The sequence below is a fragment of the Temnothorax longispinosus genome, chromosome 5 (assembly GCF_030848805.1).
Source record: "Temnothorax longispinosus isolate EJ_2023e chromosome 5, Tlon_JGU_v1, whole genome shotgun sequence".
Taxonomy (NCBI): Eukaryota; Metazoa; Arthropoda; class Insecta; order Hymenoptera; family Formicidae; genus Temnothorax; species Temnothorax longispinosus.
In genome coordinates this window covers 4,516,742-4,535,030 of record NC_092362.1, presented here as the reverse complement: position 1 = coordinate 4,535,030, position 18,289 = coordinate 4,516,742, and the positions used below count along the sequence as shown (strand labels likewise).

Below are 18,289 nucleotides of genomic sequence, written 5' to 3'. Positions count from 1 at the left end.
TCTCATTATAGCCTTGCTTCAAACGAGCGAAAAATAAGTTTCTTATTGTTTTTATAAAAAGTGTACCTACTTTACTTGTGTGCCAAAATACAGCGCTGTAGCTCAAGCAGTTCTTCAGTTATAGACGTTTGAAATTTCGGAGCACTACTATTCACGACACAGCAATCCAAATTTATGTTTCATTTGGACGACCCTTATAGTAAGAACACATTTCATTTCAATCTGCTTACGTTATAAGTTCTGTGTTACGTACTTGATTTCGTCTCTTAGTGAAGTTTCATTTATTTTCAAATATTTCCTCTCATGATATTATCACCATAAGGGGTTGCTGTATTTATTATAGTATATTGCACCGTATATTTCACCTATTTCCATATTATAAGGCACTTTCCTATTCTTAAGTCCTTTCTTTTCTTTAAATTACAACATACATTGCGTGAGCGAGAAATTTATCTCTAAAACTGTTGCATATCATTTTAGTGAAACATGTGTTACTCCTTACATGAGTACTTATTTCTTTTCGCCGGTAATATGTTCGGTGAAATTATACTACGTAGCGTATAATAAAAAAATGCTAATACGCGTCGAAAATCGATAAGTTCGAACCCTTTACTGCATAATATTAATGGCGATAAAAGACTACGTATACTATAATAGACAAATGATAATGTTAGCAGTTACTTTTCTTATGATACCTACTAAAATATGTATAAATACCCTGAAAACATATCTTCGAAAAATCATACTAAAAACTTATATTTCCATATTATATAGAACCCTTTCCTATTCTTAAGTCCTTTCTTTTTTTCAAATTACAACATACATTGCGTGAGCGAGAAATTTATCTCTAAAACTGTTGCATATTATTTTAGTGAAACATGTGTTACTTCTTACATGAGTACTTATTTCTTTTCGCCGGTAATATTCTTCGGTGAAATTATACTACGTAGCGTATAATAAAAAAAACGCTAATACGCGTTGAAAATCGATAAGTTCGAACCCTTTACTGCACAATATTTATAATGGCAATAAAAGACTACGTATACTATAATAGACAAATGATAATGTTAGCAGGTACTTTTCTTATGATACCTACTAAAATATGTATAAATACCCTGGAAACATATCTTCGAAAAATCATACTAAAAACTTATATTTCCATATTATATAGAACCCTTTCCTATTCTTAAGTCCTTTCTTTTTTTTAAATTACAACATACATTGCGTGAGCGAGAAATTTATCTCTAAAACTGGTGGATGTCATTTTAGTGAAACATGTGTTACTCCTTACATGAATACTTATTTCTTTTCGCCGGTAATATTCTTCAGTGAAATTATACTATGTAGCGTACAATAAAAAAATGCTACTACGTGTTGAAAATCGATAAGTTCGAACCCTTTACTGCAAAATATTTATAATGGCGATAAAAGACTACGTATACTATAATAGACAAATGATAATGTTAGCAAGTAATTTTCTTATGATACCTACTAAAATATGCATAAATACTCTGGAAACATATCTTCAGAAAATTATACTGAAATCTTACTATGCATGCATTTTCTAACTCTTTCGTAGACAGAAAACGTTACCACTTATTGAATTTGTACACGCAAAGCGATCCGTCTCTCACATACATGCTTCATGATATGTATACCCCATACCATACGCAAAAACGCAGGAATATTACTTTACAGTAATGCCCCTTTACTACACCTTTTCCTCGTGAAATTGAAGCAAATTCGTGGATCATTTATTATGTATTGCGACTCGCGAAAGAACTGCTACACTTCATTTTCCATATTATCGACTTGCAATACGCCAACATACGTAGCACATTGCAGTCATGAGAAGAAAGGTGACGCTAAAGGAAGTGATCGCCTTCGTAAAGTTAAGTTTGTTCCCAACTTGGTGTTGGCCTCAGCCACAAGATGCGACACAATTTAAAATGCTCTGTGTGAAACTGTATCACTGTTTAAGCATTATTATGGACATGTCCGTAGCAGTACCGTTGATGTACACTATCCCACATTATCTTGACGAACCTGAAATGCTAGTGTCCGTAGTTATTATGACAAGCAGCTTTATTCACGGCAGTTTTAACTTTCTTTTCCATATAATTAATCACCATCACATACGGGTAATTATTGTTTATTTGTTGAATATTAAAAAATCCGCATGCAAATTAATTCAAAATTAATTTAAGACTTAGAATTTTATTATTAGATACATCCTGTGTATCAATAACAAATATGTCAATTAATTATTTGCAGAATGTTACTTTCGAACTGTTACATTTTAGCGGCTTGATGAAACCACATGAAGAAATTGTAGTTCAACGACACATTGACAAATGTGTGATGTACCATGGTGTATCTATATTTATTTACTACAGCGTTACGTTCTTTGCTAGCGCAATGCCTCTTTTAGCGCAACAACAATCATTTCCAATGTTCGCCGAATATCCATTTAATACGTCTTATCAACCGCTATTTACAATAATCTATATACAACAATTTGCGGCCGGAATATTGGTATCAGCACAACTATGTACAAATGTTCTTATGGCTCTACTGCTCTGGTTTGCAACGGCAAGATTTGAGATATTCATTGAAGACCTGAAGAAAGTTACAAATGCCTATCAGTTGTTCGAATGTATTAAAAGTCATCAAGAATTACTCAAGTACGTATCACAATGTTTGTTTTATACGGAAGTAATCTAGTTTAGGGGACCCCAATCTTTATGGCCCGCAGGCCGGTTTCGACTCTTGTAAAGTTTTATCCGGCCCGCCAAAGAATTTCGACGTTATACAGAGTATACTTTACCAATTAATAAAGTTATTATCCGCCATAGGAGCTGTTCTGAATAGGTATGCATTTTTCTTGTACGATAAATAACGTACAGATACTTCTTTATCAATACGCTACATGAACGTTGCATATAATATGTTACGTGTATTTACTGTAACTTTCTCGACAAAAATTTGTAAAATTCTTGGCAAACAAAATTAATCTTAATGAGTTTTGTTAAATTAAATCATATTCTTACAATTATCGTTACATATTATGTCATATATAATTTAGCATAGAACTTTACCTCAATTCAAAAGTTAAAAAAGGACAACGAGTGCAAATAGAAATTTCTTCGTAGAATACGACTAGCAAAACTCACCCTCTGCATATCAGTTTTTTGAAACAAAACAAAAAATCTGCACGTACCCACATACGGACATGCGATTTTAATACGATATTTCGACATTTTAGAACACTGTGAACATATTGGCATCAAAAACTCAAAAACCAATCTCTTCGTTGGTTTCTTCTACCCCTATTTTATATATAAATCATTTAAATTTGGTTGATTAGACCCAACTTTATACGCAATCAAAGGTTCATATACGAAATTCACAAAAACAAAGCTTCCTCTATGAGGAAGCAAAAAAGGCACGATTTTCATATTATGGGGATAATGTTGCGTTTCTTTAACATAAATTTACTATGTCTTTAACTAATTGCTTCGTTTCATTTATTTCTGTAATGCAGAATATTAAATCTTTCGTTTTCTCGAAATTACGACATACAAAAGTTGCGTGAACGTGAAATATATATGTATTCCTAAAACTGTCGTATATTATTTCAGTGAACCATATATTACTTTCTGCATACTTACTTCCTATCGTGGGAAGAATATGCATCGATAAACTTATTATATGTAACGCACAAAGAGAGAGAGAGGGGGAGGGGGGGAGAGAGAGAGAGAGAGAGTCCTACTGCAATAGTTAAAATTCCCCGGAAAGAAACTTTTTATATAATTATCTGTAAAATATGTCCATATATGTTTTGTTTCCCTTGTATAATCTCTATTTATATGTATAGGAAAAGTAATAAAAAGAATAATAGAAAATAATTAGGCTTTCTATGCTACTCGTGCTACAAAAATTTTTGTAGGAAATATTGAAATTGTTAATATAACCCGGCACGCTGTGTTTTTTGCATAAATCTTAATAATTTTATTTTTTTCTCCTGCTTATATATTCGAATACATAGTTGGGAAGTAACGCGTTAAGCGGGGAGCACACACTTCTGCACAACGCATAATGCGTAAGCATAAGAAAATTGATTGGTCCGTACACATGTGCATAAGGAAATAGACCAATCGGTTTTCTTATGCTTACGTTATTATGCGTTATGCAAAAGTCTGTGTTCCCCGCTTTACTTGTAACGTTTTGATTATAAAATAAAAATAATAACGGTAACGAGTTACTATTAACAATGGCTAATAAAAAATGGTAACAAAAACTACTTTTAATACCAACATACGCAACAAACACACCATGTAAAGTAAAAAAAGAACAGATACATAACAAGTATAATAAAGATATATAATTAAGAAAATCAGATGTTACTAATTTATCGTATTCACTTGACGCAAATTTTCTTTAATATCATTATTTTTGTATACAAATATAATACAACAAAAATAAAAATGGAATACAGTTAATATGCAGCGCGTATATTTGACGCTTATTTCTAACTCTTTTTTAAAAAGGTAAATAATGTATAGTCTATATTTGACGCATTTAACAATCAAACCATAGAACAAAAGGTTCAACTATATACTACATAGTTATATACATATAGTTGTACCTTTTGTTCTACGGTTTGGTCATTGCATCGGATTTTATAATATAAAAAAATATTAAAACAAAAAAATATTTTGTTTTTATATAATTTTCAAAAATAAAACTCTTATTTAGTCATTACAAAGGTGTTAATGTCCTCTCTTGACAAAATAGATTTAGGATCCCCAATTTAATTTAAAAAAATTTAAGTGGTGTTGATGCATTTATTCAGGTACGCTGAAGAAGTAGCAATTTCTGCTCGTCCGTTCGCATTATCAACTCTGTATTGTAGCACGGTTTGCTTAATATGCACCTGCCTTTTTTTTCTAACAGTAAGTACATATCTATAACTATCTATTATAAAATCTATCTATAAAGGAAGATGTCCTGACTGACTGACTGACTGACTGACTCATCAACGCCCAGGCCAAACCCCTGAACCTAAAGACTTGAAATTTGGAGGGTGTATTCCTCTCATGACGTAAGCATCCACTAAGAAAGGATTTTTAGAAATTTCACCCCTAAGGGAGTGAAAAGGGGTAAAATGTGTTTTTTTCACGATTATTCTGACTGACTGACTGACTGACTGACTCATCAACGCCCAGCCCAAACCCCTGAATCGAATTTTTACCAAAAATATATGAAATAGGGGTAGAATTTTCCGGGGAGTGCCACTATGTGTATAGTTTTTTGTTACCGATTTTCTGGAAACCGATTTTTTTAATTTTTCCTATTTTTCAAAAATAATTAATCAAATCTCAACAAATTATAGATCAAACAGGGGTAGAATTTTCGAGGAGTACTATGAAGTGTATAATTTTTCGTTACCGATCTTTTGGAAGCCGGTATCGAAATTTTTTCAAATAATTTTTACCAAAAGTATATGAAATAGGGGTAGAATTTTCCGGGGAGTGCCACTATGTGTATAGTTTTTTGTTACCGATTTTCTGGAAACCGGTTTTTCTAATTTTTCTAATTTTTTGGGAAATAATTCACCGAATTTCAAAGAATTGTAGAGCAAACAGGGGTAGAATTTTCCGGGAAGTGCTATAAAGTGTATAATTTTTCATTACCGATCTTTTGGAAGCCGGTATCGAAATTTTTTCAATCTTTCGGGAATTAATTGACCGAATCTGAAAGAATTGTATATAAAGTAGGGGTAAATTTTACGGCGAGCGCCATAATGTGTACAGTTTTTGTTACCGATCTTTTTGGAAACCGGTTTTTTTTTCTTTCAATTTTTCGGGAAATAATTTATTAAATGTCAAAGAATTATACATGAAGTAGGGGTAGAATTTCCCGGGGAGTGCTATAAAGTGTACTATTTTTTATTACCGATCTTTTTAAAAACCGGTTCCGAATGACCAAATCTCAAAGAATTGTACATAAAGTAGGGGTTGAATTTTCCGGGAAGTGCTATGAAGTATATAATTTTTTGTTATCGATCTTTTTAGAAAGCGGTTATTACACGAGTCCGGGAGTGCGCGGCGCGAACGCGAGTGATTGTGCGATAGCGAAGCGCAGCGCAACATTTTGAAGTGTATAATTTTTTGTTGCCGATCTTTTGGAAGCCGGTATCGAAATTTTTTCAATTTTTCGGGAATTAATTGACCGAATCTGAAAGAATTGTATATGAAGTAGGGGTAGAATGTTACGGCGAGCGCCATAATGTGTACAGTTTTTGTTACCGATTTTTTTGGAAACCGGTTTTTTTTAATTCTTTCAATTTTTCGGGAAATAATTGATTAAATGTCAAAGAATTATATGAAGTAGGGGTAGAATTTCCCGGGGAGTGCTATAAAGTGTACTATTTTTATTACCGATTTTTTTAAAACCGGTTCCGAATGACCGAATCTCAAAGAATTGTACATAAAGTAGGGGTTGAATTTCCTGGGGAGTGCTATCAAGTATATAATTTTTTGTTATTGATCTTTTTGGAAAGCGGTATCAGAAGTTTGACGAATTTTCGGGAAATAATTAATCGAATTTTAAAGAATTGTATTGAGAGAGAGAGAAGAGAGGGGGGGAGAGAGAGGGAGAGAGAGAGAGAGAGGGGGGGGAGAGGGAGGAGAGGAGAGAGAGAGAGAGAGGGAGAGAGAGAGAGAGAGAGAGAGAGAGAGAGAGAGAGAGAGAGAGAGAGAGAGAGAGAGAGAGAGAGAGAGAGAGAGTATTTGCGTGTCTGATTACATATGTCCTCCGGGGCGAAGCCCGGGTAACCAGCTAGTATATATATATTTATATATTTTCTTCTGAATTTATGAATATATATGTATATAAATATATCATGATCATCAAACATACTTAAAAAAAAAAACAAGAATAGCCTCGAGATTATGTACGAGGGTGGTTTGATAAGTTTGATAAATTTGTATGAGATAGCGTTATAATCCATTTGGTGACGTAATACCTGGAAAGTTCTACTCTTCAAACTCATCAAACAATCCTCGTATATTATCGAGAGTTATTTGATAAATTTAGTAAAAAAGCAAGTAATTTAAACATTTTTTGAGGAAAATAATCTTTTTTTTTTGTGGCAACTACTAAACCGCTGGCTTCAAACGACGCATGCAGAAATGAGAAATTCAGATAAATGACGTATAATCCGAAAGAGATATAGTTATATGTGTAAAACTTATAGATAACTTAGAGATATAGTTATTTGTGTAAAAACTCGCCTTCGGCTCGTGCGTAAACTCCGCACCCGGGAATTTTCATCTTTACACACGACTTACACTCCCTATTTTATGTTGCAAGTGCCTGGAAAGTGGTCTATCACGCACGCGTAGCGTGCGTAATGGGGCACTTTCCATGCACGTGTTGCATAAATAAATTTCCCACACAATTAGAATATATTAAAATTATTTTTTTATATTTTGCAAATTATTAAAGTTATTTTTAAATAATGTAAAACTAATTGGTTGTAAAATAATTATCTAAATTATTTTAAAAATAAGATACTTATATATATAAGTATCAAAGATTATAAACGTTCTTGACGATTAATCGGGCCGAAATCAATGGTCGAATCGTCACGACGATAAAAATTATTGCCAGTCAGGCCGATTCGTACGTCTTAGTTATTATTTCGTACTGGCGAATTACAATTGCATTGAAATAAATTTAAATTTCTTAAAATTATAAAATACGTTAATTTCTTTTTGTCGTTGAATCATCCCTCCCGCATCCCTACCTATGGTCCATATCTTTACCTACCCGATTTTTATCTAGTTTTAACCAGTATTTCTACCTACCTACATGAATAATATTCCTACCTACTCGTGTCTTTATCTAGTATTCCTATAGTCACAATCGCGATTATCGAAAATTAGAAAAATCCGCGCGGATATCGTTTTAAATCGGAACCGTTTAGAAGTTTTTATGGGGAGTTTAACTTTTAATTTACGCGAAAAATTAATTCGGATTTAATTCAAATTTAGTTTGAGACGGCATTTTTCCGTCTCTGATTACGCGCAATCGCACGTATACAAGAAAACCTTACCATTACCATGTACCTTTTACAAATTGATTGATGTTATACACCAACCTACCTTGAGCCTCTTCGTCTTCTTTCTTCTGGCCAGAGTACTTACCCTTTGTACCACTTGGCCGTATTCTGACTTTATACAGTCAGATATCGCAAGGAATACTCCTTCTGCTGCCGGCTAATCGTGTCTCAGCGTAAGGTTTTACGCTTTTTTACGATGCGCGAAACACGAACGCGTCGTGAAGAGGCCATCACAATAATTAAATCAATTAAATACGAAATTAACAATTAACAACAACAATAATTTCATTAGCACATAAATTAATTTCGCATTTATAAATATATATCCGGTACTGAACTAAAATAAATATCCGATTGGAAACAAATTTAAATTTGAAAAAATTTTTTACGTCTACAATGTTTTAATTCGATCGCGATTATAAAATATATGTATATAAACAATAAAATTTTAATTTAAAAATAAATGAATTGAATGAAAATTGCTAGACGCGCCATTCAACAGAATCTAAGGCCCATATGAGTATTTTCATCGATTCGAACGATTCGTTGCTGAATCTCATCTCAAAAGCATGCAGAGATGAGAAATTCAGATAAATGACGTAAGATCCGGAAAAAATAATAAATTTCCCCACACAATTAGAATTGATAAAAATATCATTATAATTTGTAAATTATTAGAATTATTTTTCGTATAATATATTATTTTACAATTATTTTAAGTGATGTATAAACTGATTGACTCAAAAATTATCATTAAAAAAAATCTTCTATCTTATAACAAAATATATATTGGATCTCACGCCAATTACATTACTACTTTAGTATAAAATCCAGTTATCAATCACTATACCTATATGAATAACCTACAACAGTTTAGGCTAAAGTCAATGCGTTAAAATAAGTAATAATAATTATTATAAGCATGTACCTTTATGATAAAGCTAGATCAATAAATTTAATGAGATCAATAAATTAAAAGCTAGATCAATAATTTGCAGTATGTGTAACAAATACTGTATTACTCCTATTATTCCTTTTTTCATCTATTCCTTTCTTAAATATTTATCCAGAGTTAAACTTTATATAAGTTAGTGCTCTTTTGCACTAACTTATATAAAGTTTAACTCTGGATAAATATTTAGGAAAGGAATAGATGAAAAAAGGAATAATAGGAGTAATACAGTATTTGTTACACATACTGCCAAATTATTAAAAATATTGAGTATTCGTTACATTTTTGAAATAAACATTTTTTGATATTATAATTACAATATTGTTTACTTCAATTACTTTTTATTATTTACTATATTCTTTTATTTTCCATTTTGCACATATAAAACTATACAAATATTTTATACTTTTTATTTGTTGATCTCACGAGATATAAATACCATGTAAACTTAAATAAAAGCAGTAAATTAAAAAGATTATTGTATAATATATTAATTGTATAATCTTTTACATATATAAAATATAAAAAAAATAAAAGGTAGAAAACAAATAAAGGTTTAACAATTAAAATGTTAAATTTTTTTAATTTACTGTTTTTATTTAAGTTTACCAATCGTATTTATATCTCGTGATCAACAAATAGAAAGTATAAAATATTTATATAATTTTTTATACGTATAAAATTATATAAATATTTTATACTTTCTATTCGTTGATCACGAGACATAAATACCATTAGTAAACTTAAATTAGAGCAGTTAATTTAAAAAATTTAACATTTTAATTGTTAAACCTTTATTTGTGTTTTCTACCTTTTATTTTCTTTATATTTTATATTTGTAAAAAATTATTTTATAAAATTTTTATACGAGTACATTCTCGTACGCAAAGTAAATTAATTAATAAATGCACAATAAATATAATAATAAAGAAGCATCCAGAATTAAACTTATCCTAATCTGTTGTAACTGACCCATTTTAAGGCAACGAATGTATAGAATGCTATATACTTATGTGTAAGATCTTTATATTGTTAACAAATTTCATACCTTTATCTAGATATATAGTATGTATATTTAATAAGTTACCATACATTCGTTACCTCAATAAATATATTAATTCATCACTCACCGACACCAATGCGCAATAGCGGAATTATATCTGCCAAGTAGCTACGCTGATTCTGTAACATATAAATATAAAATTTATATTAAAATGGTGTTTAAAAAACTCAATGTTTTAAAACATAATTCCTATGGCATCAAACCTTTTAATTATCATTCAATTAGATATTTATTTAAATAATTATTTTCCTAAAATGATCTTTACAATAATGAGCTTTTATAAAACTTCAAATTACCACTTTCTTTCTAATTATTATTTCTAAATTATTGTGAAATAAAGCGATTCAAGAATAAACAGGAAAAAGTTGTTTTTACACAAATAAATAATATTTACCGCAAAGTTGTTCCGCTGGTGCCCGATGCCTCTCCCAGGCCTCCTCCTCCTCTCAGGCTGTCCTCTCGGATTATCAGCTCCCTCGATGCGACACTTGTGTTCCCTCGATGCGAAGCTGATGCTTCTTCCCGCGTTGATATTTTCTGTAACATGAAAATTATCGAATCGATTAAATAATTGTCACGCGCATCAAACATCTTATTCGTTATTCAGATTAATATACTTTTAAATTACTTCTTCGCAAAAAGGTCTCTATGTTAGAATCAACTTGAATCAAATTTTTCAAATTACTTCTTTTTACTAATTTATATTCCGAATCGCGGTTTAACATGACAACTGAATAGAGATAAACGAAAAAAGGAATTCTATAACATCTGTAGAAAAAATAAAAAGTAACACTTACCAGAAATGTTGGTACGTCGATGCCCGATGCCTCTCCCAGGCCTCCTCCTCTCAGGCTGTCCTCTCGGGTTGTTAGCTCCCTTGATGTTCGACACAACTCCACCGGCATCACACGTATACGCGGATAACTATAATCGCGCAATATTTAATACGTCACTCCCGAAAACATTACGTAACGACCGAGTTTGTTCGTGGAAAAATCGCCCGCGATAACCGCGTTATCTCGACGCGTTCAGAGCCGGACAACTGACTCGATTTGCCCGATTAAGGACTTAGCCCCGCGTGGCTAGTTGAATAGTGTTCGACAGAGAAAAGAGAGATCCTCGAAAAGTAGAAAGCGAGCTCTCTACAATGAGGATCATCTCCCCTCGCCACCGACACGTCATGGTAGCACCCTTCCACGCACAGTGAAGTCAAATGATCTGGGCAGTTCTTGTTATGCGATCCTGGCACCTTTCCGCACAGGACCACGCACGAGACAGCCGTCACGTCTGAGAACGTGGAAATTGACGCAGTTATATGCTAATTATTAAAAAAGAACGATATTTTACGCGACGATCCCGAAACGTGAATTAACGTTCGATTATTTCCGCGATAACCGCGTTATCTCGACGCGTTCAGAGCCGGACAACTGACTCGATTTGCCCGATTAAGGACTTAACCCCGCGTGGTCAGTTGAATAGTGTTCGACAGAGAGAAGAGAGATCCTCGAAAAGTAGAAAGCGAGCTGTCTACAATGAGGATCATCTCCCCTCGCCACCGACACGTCATGGTAGCACCCTTCCACGCACAGTGAAGTCAAATTATCTGGGCAGTTCTTGTTATGCGATCCCGCACCTTTCCGCTCAAGGACCACGCACGAGACAGCCGTCACGTCTGAGAACGTGGAAATTGACGCAGTTATATGCTAATTATTAAAAAAGAACGATATTTTACGCGACGATCCCGAAACGTGAATTAACGTTCGATTATTTCCGGCGGGCTCGAACGGCAGAGAAACGACGGAGATTCAAATAATCCGACGACTTCAAACGACACTCGCGAAAATGAAACGCAACGAACCGTTTATACAATCGGCAGCGATTAAGTTTAGTTTCCCCGTTCTTTGGTAAAAGCCTGTAAAAGATAAGATTACGCATACGTTTAGGTCGGTACCACTTGGTTGAGATATGTAGGAATACAAGTACGCGAGAATAGAAATATACGAGAATATAATATATATATAATTAAAAGAAATGTATATATAGAAATATGTATATATGGGAATAATTTTCTTTAGTATGTGTGCCGTCAAATTATTTTTTAAAAACAAATTGAAGAAACAAATCAGAGTAGAATATTACATGTTTTGTCTACATAATTTTATGTGATTATTAACAAATTTTAAAATTTGTTCAAAACTATTCCTAAGGAAGTATTATAATACTTCTATTTTATATACACATATTTAAAAATATATTTATATATACACGTGTAGCTTGATTGAACTAATTTACAAAATATTTAATCTTGGACAAATATATTTGGGGAAGGGATTAAAGGAAACACATGCCGAACTTATTTAATAACTTATCCCCTATCTAAAGACAATTCTTTATTTTTATTTTGCATGTATAAATATCCTGTATTAGTTTTTTATTATTATTTTTTTTAAGAAATCTGTAAAAAAGTTTTATATTTTTAAAATGCCATTATTTTGTTCTCAATACGATTTTAATGTTTCTTATATCTGTTTTACATTTTAGCAATGTAACCAAGAATTAACTGTTTCTATAATTTTTTCTGATGTCTATGGAATTATTTATCTTTAGTAAGATACAACTCTACATATAGATTTAAATATTTCATTTTTGTTGTCTGAATTCTATTGTCCAGGAAAAAAAACTTTACATTCTTTTAAGTTAAAACATTTAATATATTATTTTTAATAATATTTAAAATAAGTATAGTTTAATAACTTTGAAACGGGTCTTTATTTTAATTCTATTAATAAAAATATTAATAGAATTAGATTATCAGAAAAAATTATAGAAACAGTTAATTCTTGATTACATTGCTGAAATGATGAATAAGGTATAAGAAAAATTAAAATCGTATTGAGAACAAAATATTAATAACAAAATATTAATAACAAATATGTCATTAAACTCGTAAAAATGTCAACAAATTAATAAACGACGATACGAGTCAGGCGCGGTACGTGTGTGTAAGTAAAGAAATTAATAATTACAGAAGTAACAAATTACAATGTATATAATATAATACATATATATTCCAACTTAATAAACTGCGCGCCGATTATTTGTCGGACTTGAAACACAGCTATTGTAACATTAGGCTACTGTTAGGTAAATCGCGCAGTTTATTAAGCTGGAATATATATGTATTAATATGTTTATTAATAGAATATTAAAATAATAGGCCCGTTTTAAAGTAAAAAGTTTTAACGTTTTAAAGTTATTGAACTATACTTATGTATTTTAAATATATTAAAAATAATATATTGAATGTTTTAACTTAAAAGAATGTAAAGTTTTTTTTTTCCTAGGTCTTAGACAATAGAATTCAGACAATTAAATTAAGGACCCGTTCTATTTATCATATTCTTTCTTTGTATACTTGTGCGAGTTAGCCTCAAGCACATTAGCACACTACAATGGATTGTAACACACACCATCTCATACAAATTTACCAAACTTATCAAACCACCATCGTATATGCAGTATATAATTATCATATCATTATATTCTTCATTTACTTATTTTGATTAAAGCCAAGAGTTTTAGTATCAAAGCGTAAGTTATAAAAATATCATGTATATTAAATTTTTGTAAAATAGGATCAACCTATAGCTAAACTGCTCCACTTTTTCACATTGTCTCTAGCAGCTTTATCGGAAGTATATATGTACAGCTTGCCAGCAGAAAACTTGATGCATACGGTAAATTACTTATCATTTAGAGAACCCTATACAGGTTTTATAGGTGTAAAAGTAGTTCCGATCAAATTGGCTAAAATTGAAATATATTGTACTTTATAGGTAAATCAAAAGTGCCCACGGGCAAAGTCTAAAAATCAAAACTATAGAAAATACGAAAGTGCTTTTAAAGTGAGTGCCATTGGAGTTTCAGAAATACTTGTTTTTAAATACATATAGTATTAAGTTAATATATAAATGTTTGAAACTATATATAATGTGTGCATGCGTGCACGTGTGCATGTGTGTGTGTGCGCGCGCGCGTGTAAAAAAATAGTATGTGTATTTAGATTATTGGTAGCATAACAAAGAAGTCGAGATCTGTAACGTAGAGCAAGAAAATTTTTGTTCATCTCTTTATGAGGCCACTTTTACATCTATAAAATGTGCGAGGTTCTTAGTTAAATTAATTGCAATTAATTTTATTTAAAAAAGAATTTATTACTTTTATTACTTTTTCCCAGAGCAAAAGCGTTGCAGAAACAGCGTTCCATATGCTCGAAAATAATCATTTCATTGAACTATGGAAATGTCTGCAAATTGTTATAATGCGGAGCCAAAAACCAATAGAGGTTACAATTCCTTGTCTCATGCCAGCACTATCTCTCAATTCCTTTACAACGGTAAGAACAGCTTTCAAATTAATTGAAAAGTTGATTAAAGATTGCTAACATATCCGTTTATAATAGTTACTTGGCATCATTACACACAATTCTACATTTTTACAAGTTTACTATCAACATATTATTTTTTATTATTATTTATAATTTAAACTATAAAATAGTAAAAATGGTCTTTAAACATTAGAAACATGAATAAATTTGCAAGTAAACCTATTTACTATTTATTTCCTTTCTTTTTTGCCGTTTGTTTATTTTTATGCATTCTATATTTTTATTTGCGTGTGTGTCCATCTAACTAACAGTCATTCATTCTTTTTATTCTACGTATGATTATAATCACACAGATATAAATGGCAGGAACATAAAACGAAAAATCATAAAAAAATAAAAGGTCCAAGGATAAAAAATATTTAGATTTGATTATACAATTCCTAATAATAGTATCTTTTAAATAATTTGCACATATTAATATAATATAATGTATGTTATATATAAAGATTATAACAATTAAGTGGTAGGTTTAATATACATTTTTTGACATAATTTCAAGAACGTCTTATCATTCCGTAATTAAAGTATTATTATTTTTTTAATTAACAAATTATTTTGACATTGCTATAAAAAGTCAGAATACTGTATTATTATTAATCTTTCTTACTAATTTATTCCTTCGTTAGTTTTTTATTCATAATTAATTCACTTAATTATTTATTAAAGAATTATTAACAGATGTAATAAATGTATGTATTTTTACTTTAAAATGCGTAAAGAATAATAGCACATACATTTTTATGTATTATCAAAAACTTACTTTGTTGTATGTTACAGTATCTTTCAACTATACTCTCCTATTTTACAACACTGCGAGTAGTGATGGACGATGATAAAAGTTAACAGTAAACTCAGTATGTTAAAATAGTTACAATAGTATTGATTAGTTAATACAATATAAAGGTTGTCTCGGCAAAACTACTGGTTTGATTTGAAGATATTAAATTTAGTTAGAATTATTGTCGCAGTGCTATATTCATTAATTTTTATTATGTGTTCTAATTTGTCATAACACTCATGCAACGTTTAATATGGCATTAATCACAATACTAACCAATAAAATATATAAGAATCGAGCGACTTGGAGTCACTATTTCCAACGTCTGTTAACTTCTAACCGACCATTAAGTATCGAAATAGCCAACTTCTATTGGCTATTCTGAAAAGTTTCTTTTATTAAAAATCAGAAACTGAAAATCTGATCTCCCCTAATACAACATATTAATTTCAATAATATTACCAATATTAAGCAATAATATTAATATCCCTCCCATTGTCATATCCCTCTCTCTCCCAATTCGGTGAGGGATACTTTACTCCGATCGCAATAGATTCATGTATACATTTAACGCCAGTGCAGTGATATGCATAAAATGTGCAATGTGATAAAGTGATATATAACACATAAAACGATATGTATAATGTATCCCCGATAAGTAACCACATATGTTCCTTAATTATTTTTGTTCTGTTACTTTCTTTAACACTTATTTATTAAAAAAAGAATTAGTTTAACTAATATATAATCTGCAGCTATAAGTCACATTAATAAATATATGATATTAATTAAATTATATTTAATTAAGGAAAAAATCAGTGTGTTGATCTGTCGATGTTGAGAGAAAAATCAAATATTGATTAATCAAAAGGCAAATTATCGATTATCGTTATTTCGATTAATCGAGAAACATCGCTCATTCTGCTCTGTTGTCTGTTCTGTGATTTGTGTAACTCTGCGTACAAATAAAATGTATAATGTGTGATTTAACTTTTTAAGCACTCGTATGATCAATAGAGTACTAGTGGAGATGTGAGTATAATTTATAGTATTTATACAAATATATTTTTCCTAATCTTCTTGTTGTTTTCTTAAGTACATGAACAAACTGTAAATCCTAACCTAAAAATGTGGTATTGCATTTTGTTAAGTGTCAAAAAACCTAAACACAGAGTTGACGTCACATTAAACACTAAATAAAAAAAAATTGTATTTTGTTACAGAGATTGATAAATTTGTATTCCATTATTCATCTTAGGCCTCAACATGAATGATGAGGAAGCGTCTTTACTTACAGAAGATAAAGATCATGTAAGTTTTTCTTCATTTTTACTATTTATTTTTACTACATATTATTAAATGCTTTTATTTAGGTTAATTTTAATTAACAGCACTATTATTACAAGAAAAGTTTATATATTCGTGGGTGGTAACATGCTCTGAATTGTTTATGTTTTAGGAACAAGTACGAGAAGAATTAAAACATATGAGTTTTGAGGATTTACAGAAATTAAAGGAGAAATTAGGTACCAAGGTATATAATGAGACGATATTTGGAAAGAAAAGTAAGAAAAAAACTGAGAAAATAGAGTTTAAACGGGAAAATAAGAATAGGCCACGAGAGATTTCTGCTAAAAAGCCAGTTCCCACATATAAAGAGTTAACTCGAGTAAAAAAAGTTGTATCTCGGGATCCTAGATTTGATAGTTTATGTGGTACGTTTGATGAGAAGGCCTTCAGACATTCTTATGCATTTATTAACAAGTTACGAGAAAACGACCTCAAAACTTTACAAAAAGAATTGAAAGAAACGACAGATCTAAAAGCTATAAAGAAAATAAAATATCTCATTCAGAGGCTTGAAAATCAGTTAAGGGAAGAAAAGAAAAGGAAAGAGAAAGCAGAAAAGAAGCGGCAAGAAAAGGAAGAGCTACTAGAATCTGTTAAACGAGGAGAGAAGCCTGTCTTCAAGAAAAAATGTAAGTTTAGCTTATCGTTAACATAATACTGATTGATATTATATTGTTTTATTTTATCTTATTTGTCTTTTGCAGCTGAGAAGAAAGTCTTGGATTTGGTCTCACAGTATGAAGAATTGAAAAATACAGGTAAACTGAAGAAGCATATTCAGAGACTGCGAAAAAAGAATAAACATAAAGACAGGACAAAATTGAAAGCAGACAGAACGGAGTGAAACACATATATATATATACGTGCATATATGTACATTTATACAAAAAAAAGTGTACATAATTTTTTCTAATATCTATGGAACTATTTGTCTTTATTAAGATACAACTCTAGATATAGATATAAATATTTTATTTTTGTTGTTTGAATTCTATTGTGTAGGAAAAAAACTTTACATTTTTTTAAGTTAAAACATTCAATATATAGATATCTATATATTATTTTTAATATATTAAAATAAGTATAGCTTCACAATAACTTTAAAACATTAAAACTTTTACACTTTAAAACGGGTCTTTATATTTTAATTCTATTAATATTATTATTAATAGAATTAAAATAAAGACCCATTTTAAAGTTTTAACGTTATAAAGTTTATTGAACTATACTTATTTTAAATATATTAAAAATAATATATATATTGAATGTTTTAACTTGAAAGAATATAAAGTTTTTTTTCCTAAACAATAGAATTCAGACAAATAAAATAAGGATCCGTTAATTTCTATTTATTGTATTCTTTCTCTGTGTACCTGTGCGAGCGTAGCTTCAAGCACATTAGTACACCAAATTAAATAACGCAAAACGAGTCCGAGATGAAATATTTGTCATAATTCTTTATAGCTCATCTATTTTAAGATAAAACGAATCTATGAGATTCTATACTTATTTGTAATACAATTATGATACGTAAATATATATATCTAATACATTTTTCACAGATCTGTTAT

The 18,289-nt window shown here is 30.5% G+C and overlaps 1 protein-coding gene across 4 annotated transcripts; it reads left to right on the top strand.

Moving 5' to 3' along the window:
• Positions 1-1,421: 1,421 nt before the first annotated feature.
• LOC139813230 (ribosomal RNA processing protein 36 homolog) lies at positions 1,422-18,281 on the top strand. 4 transcript variants are annotated; one of them, XM_071778599.1, is made up of 8 exons: positions 1,422-2,141; positions 2,275-2,684; positions 4,856-4,955; positions 13,779-13,880; positions 13,980-14,048; positions 14,381-14,539; positions 15,368-16,400; positions 16,627-16,680. In XM_071778599.1, the coding sequence occupies exons 1-7, from the start codon at positions 1,848-1,850 to the stop codon at positions 15,431-15,433; spliced, it is 1,200 nt and encodes a 399-aa protein (XP_071634700.1). In that variant the 5' UTR covers positions 1,422-1,847; the 3' UTR covers positions 15,434-16,400; positions 16,627-16,680. The 4 variants fall into 4 exon arrangements, with proteins under 4 accessions (XP_071634700.1, XP_071634701.1, XP_071634703.1 ...); XM_071778600.1 differs by lacking the exon at positions 13,980-14,048 and having other exon boundaries at positions 1,454-2,141; XM_071778602.1 differs by lacking the exons at positions 1,422-2,141; positions 2,275-2,684; positions 4,856-4,955; ... (1 more) ...; positions 13,980-14,048; positions 14,381-14,539 and adding exons at positions 16,828-17,347; positions 17,423-18,281 and having other exon boundaries at positions 15,435-16,400; positions 16,627-16,679.
• The last annotated feature ends 8 nt before the right edge of the window (positions 18,282-18,289 follow it).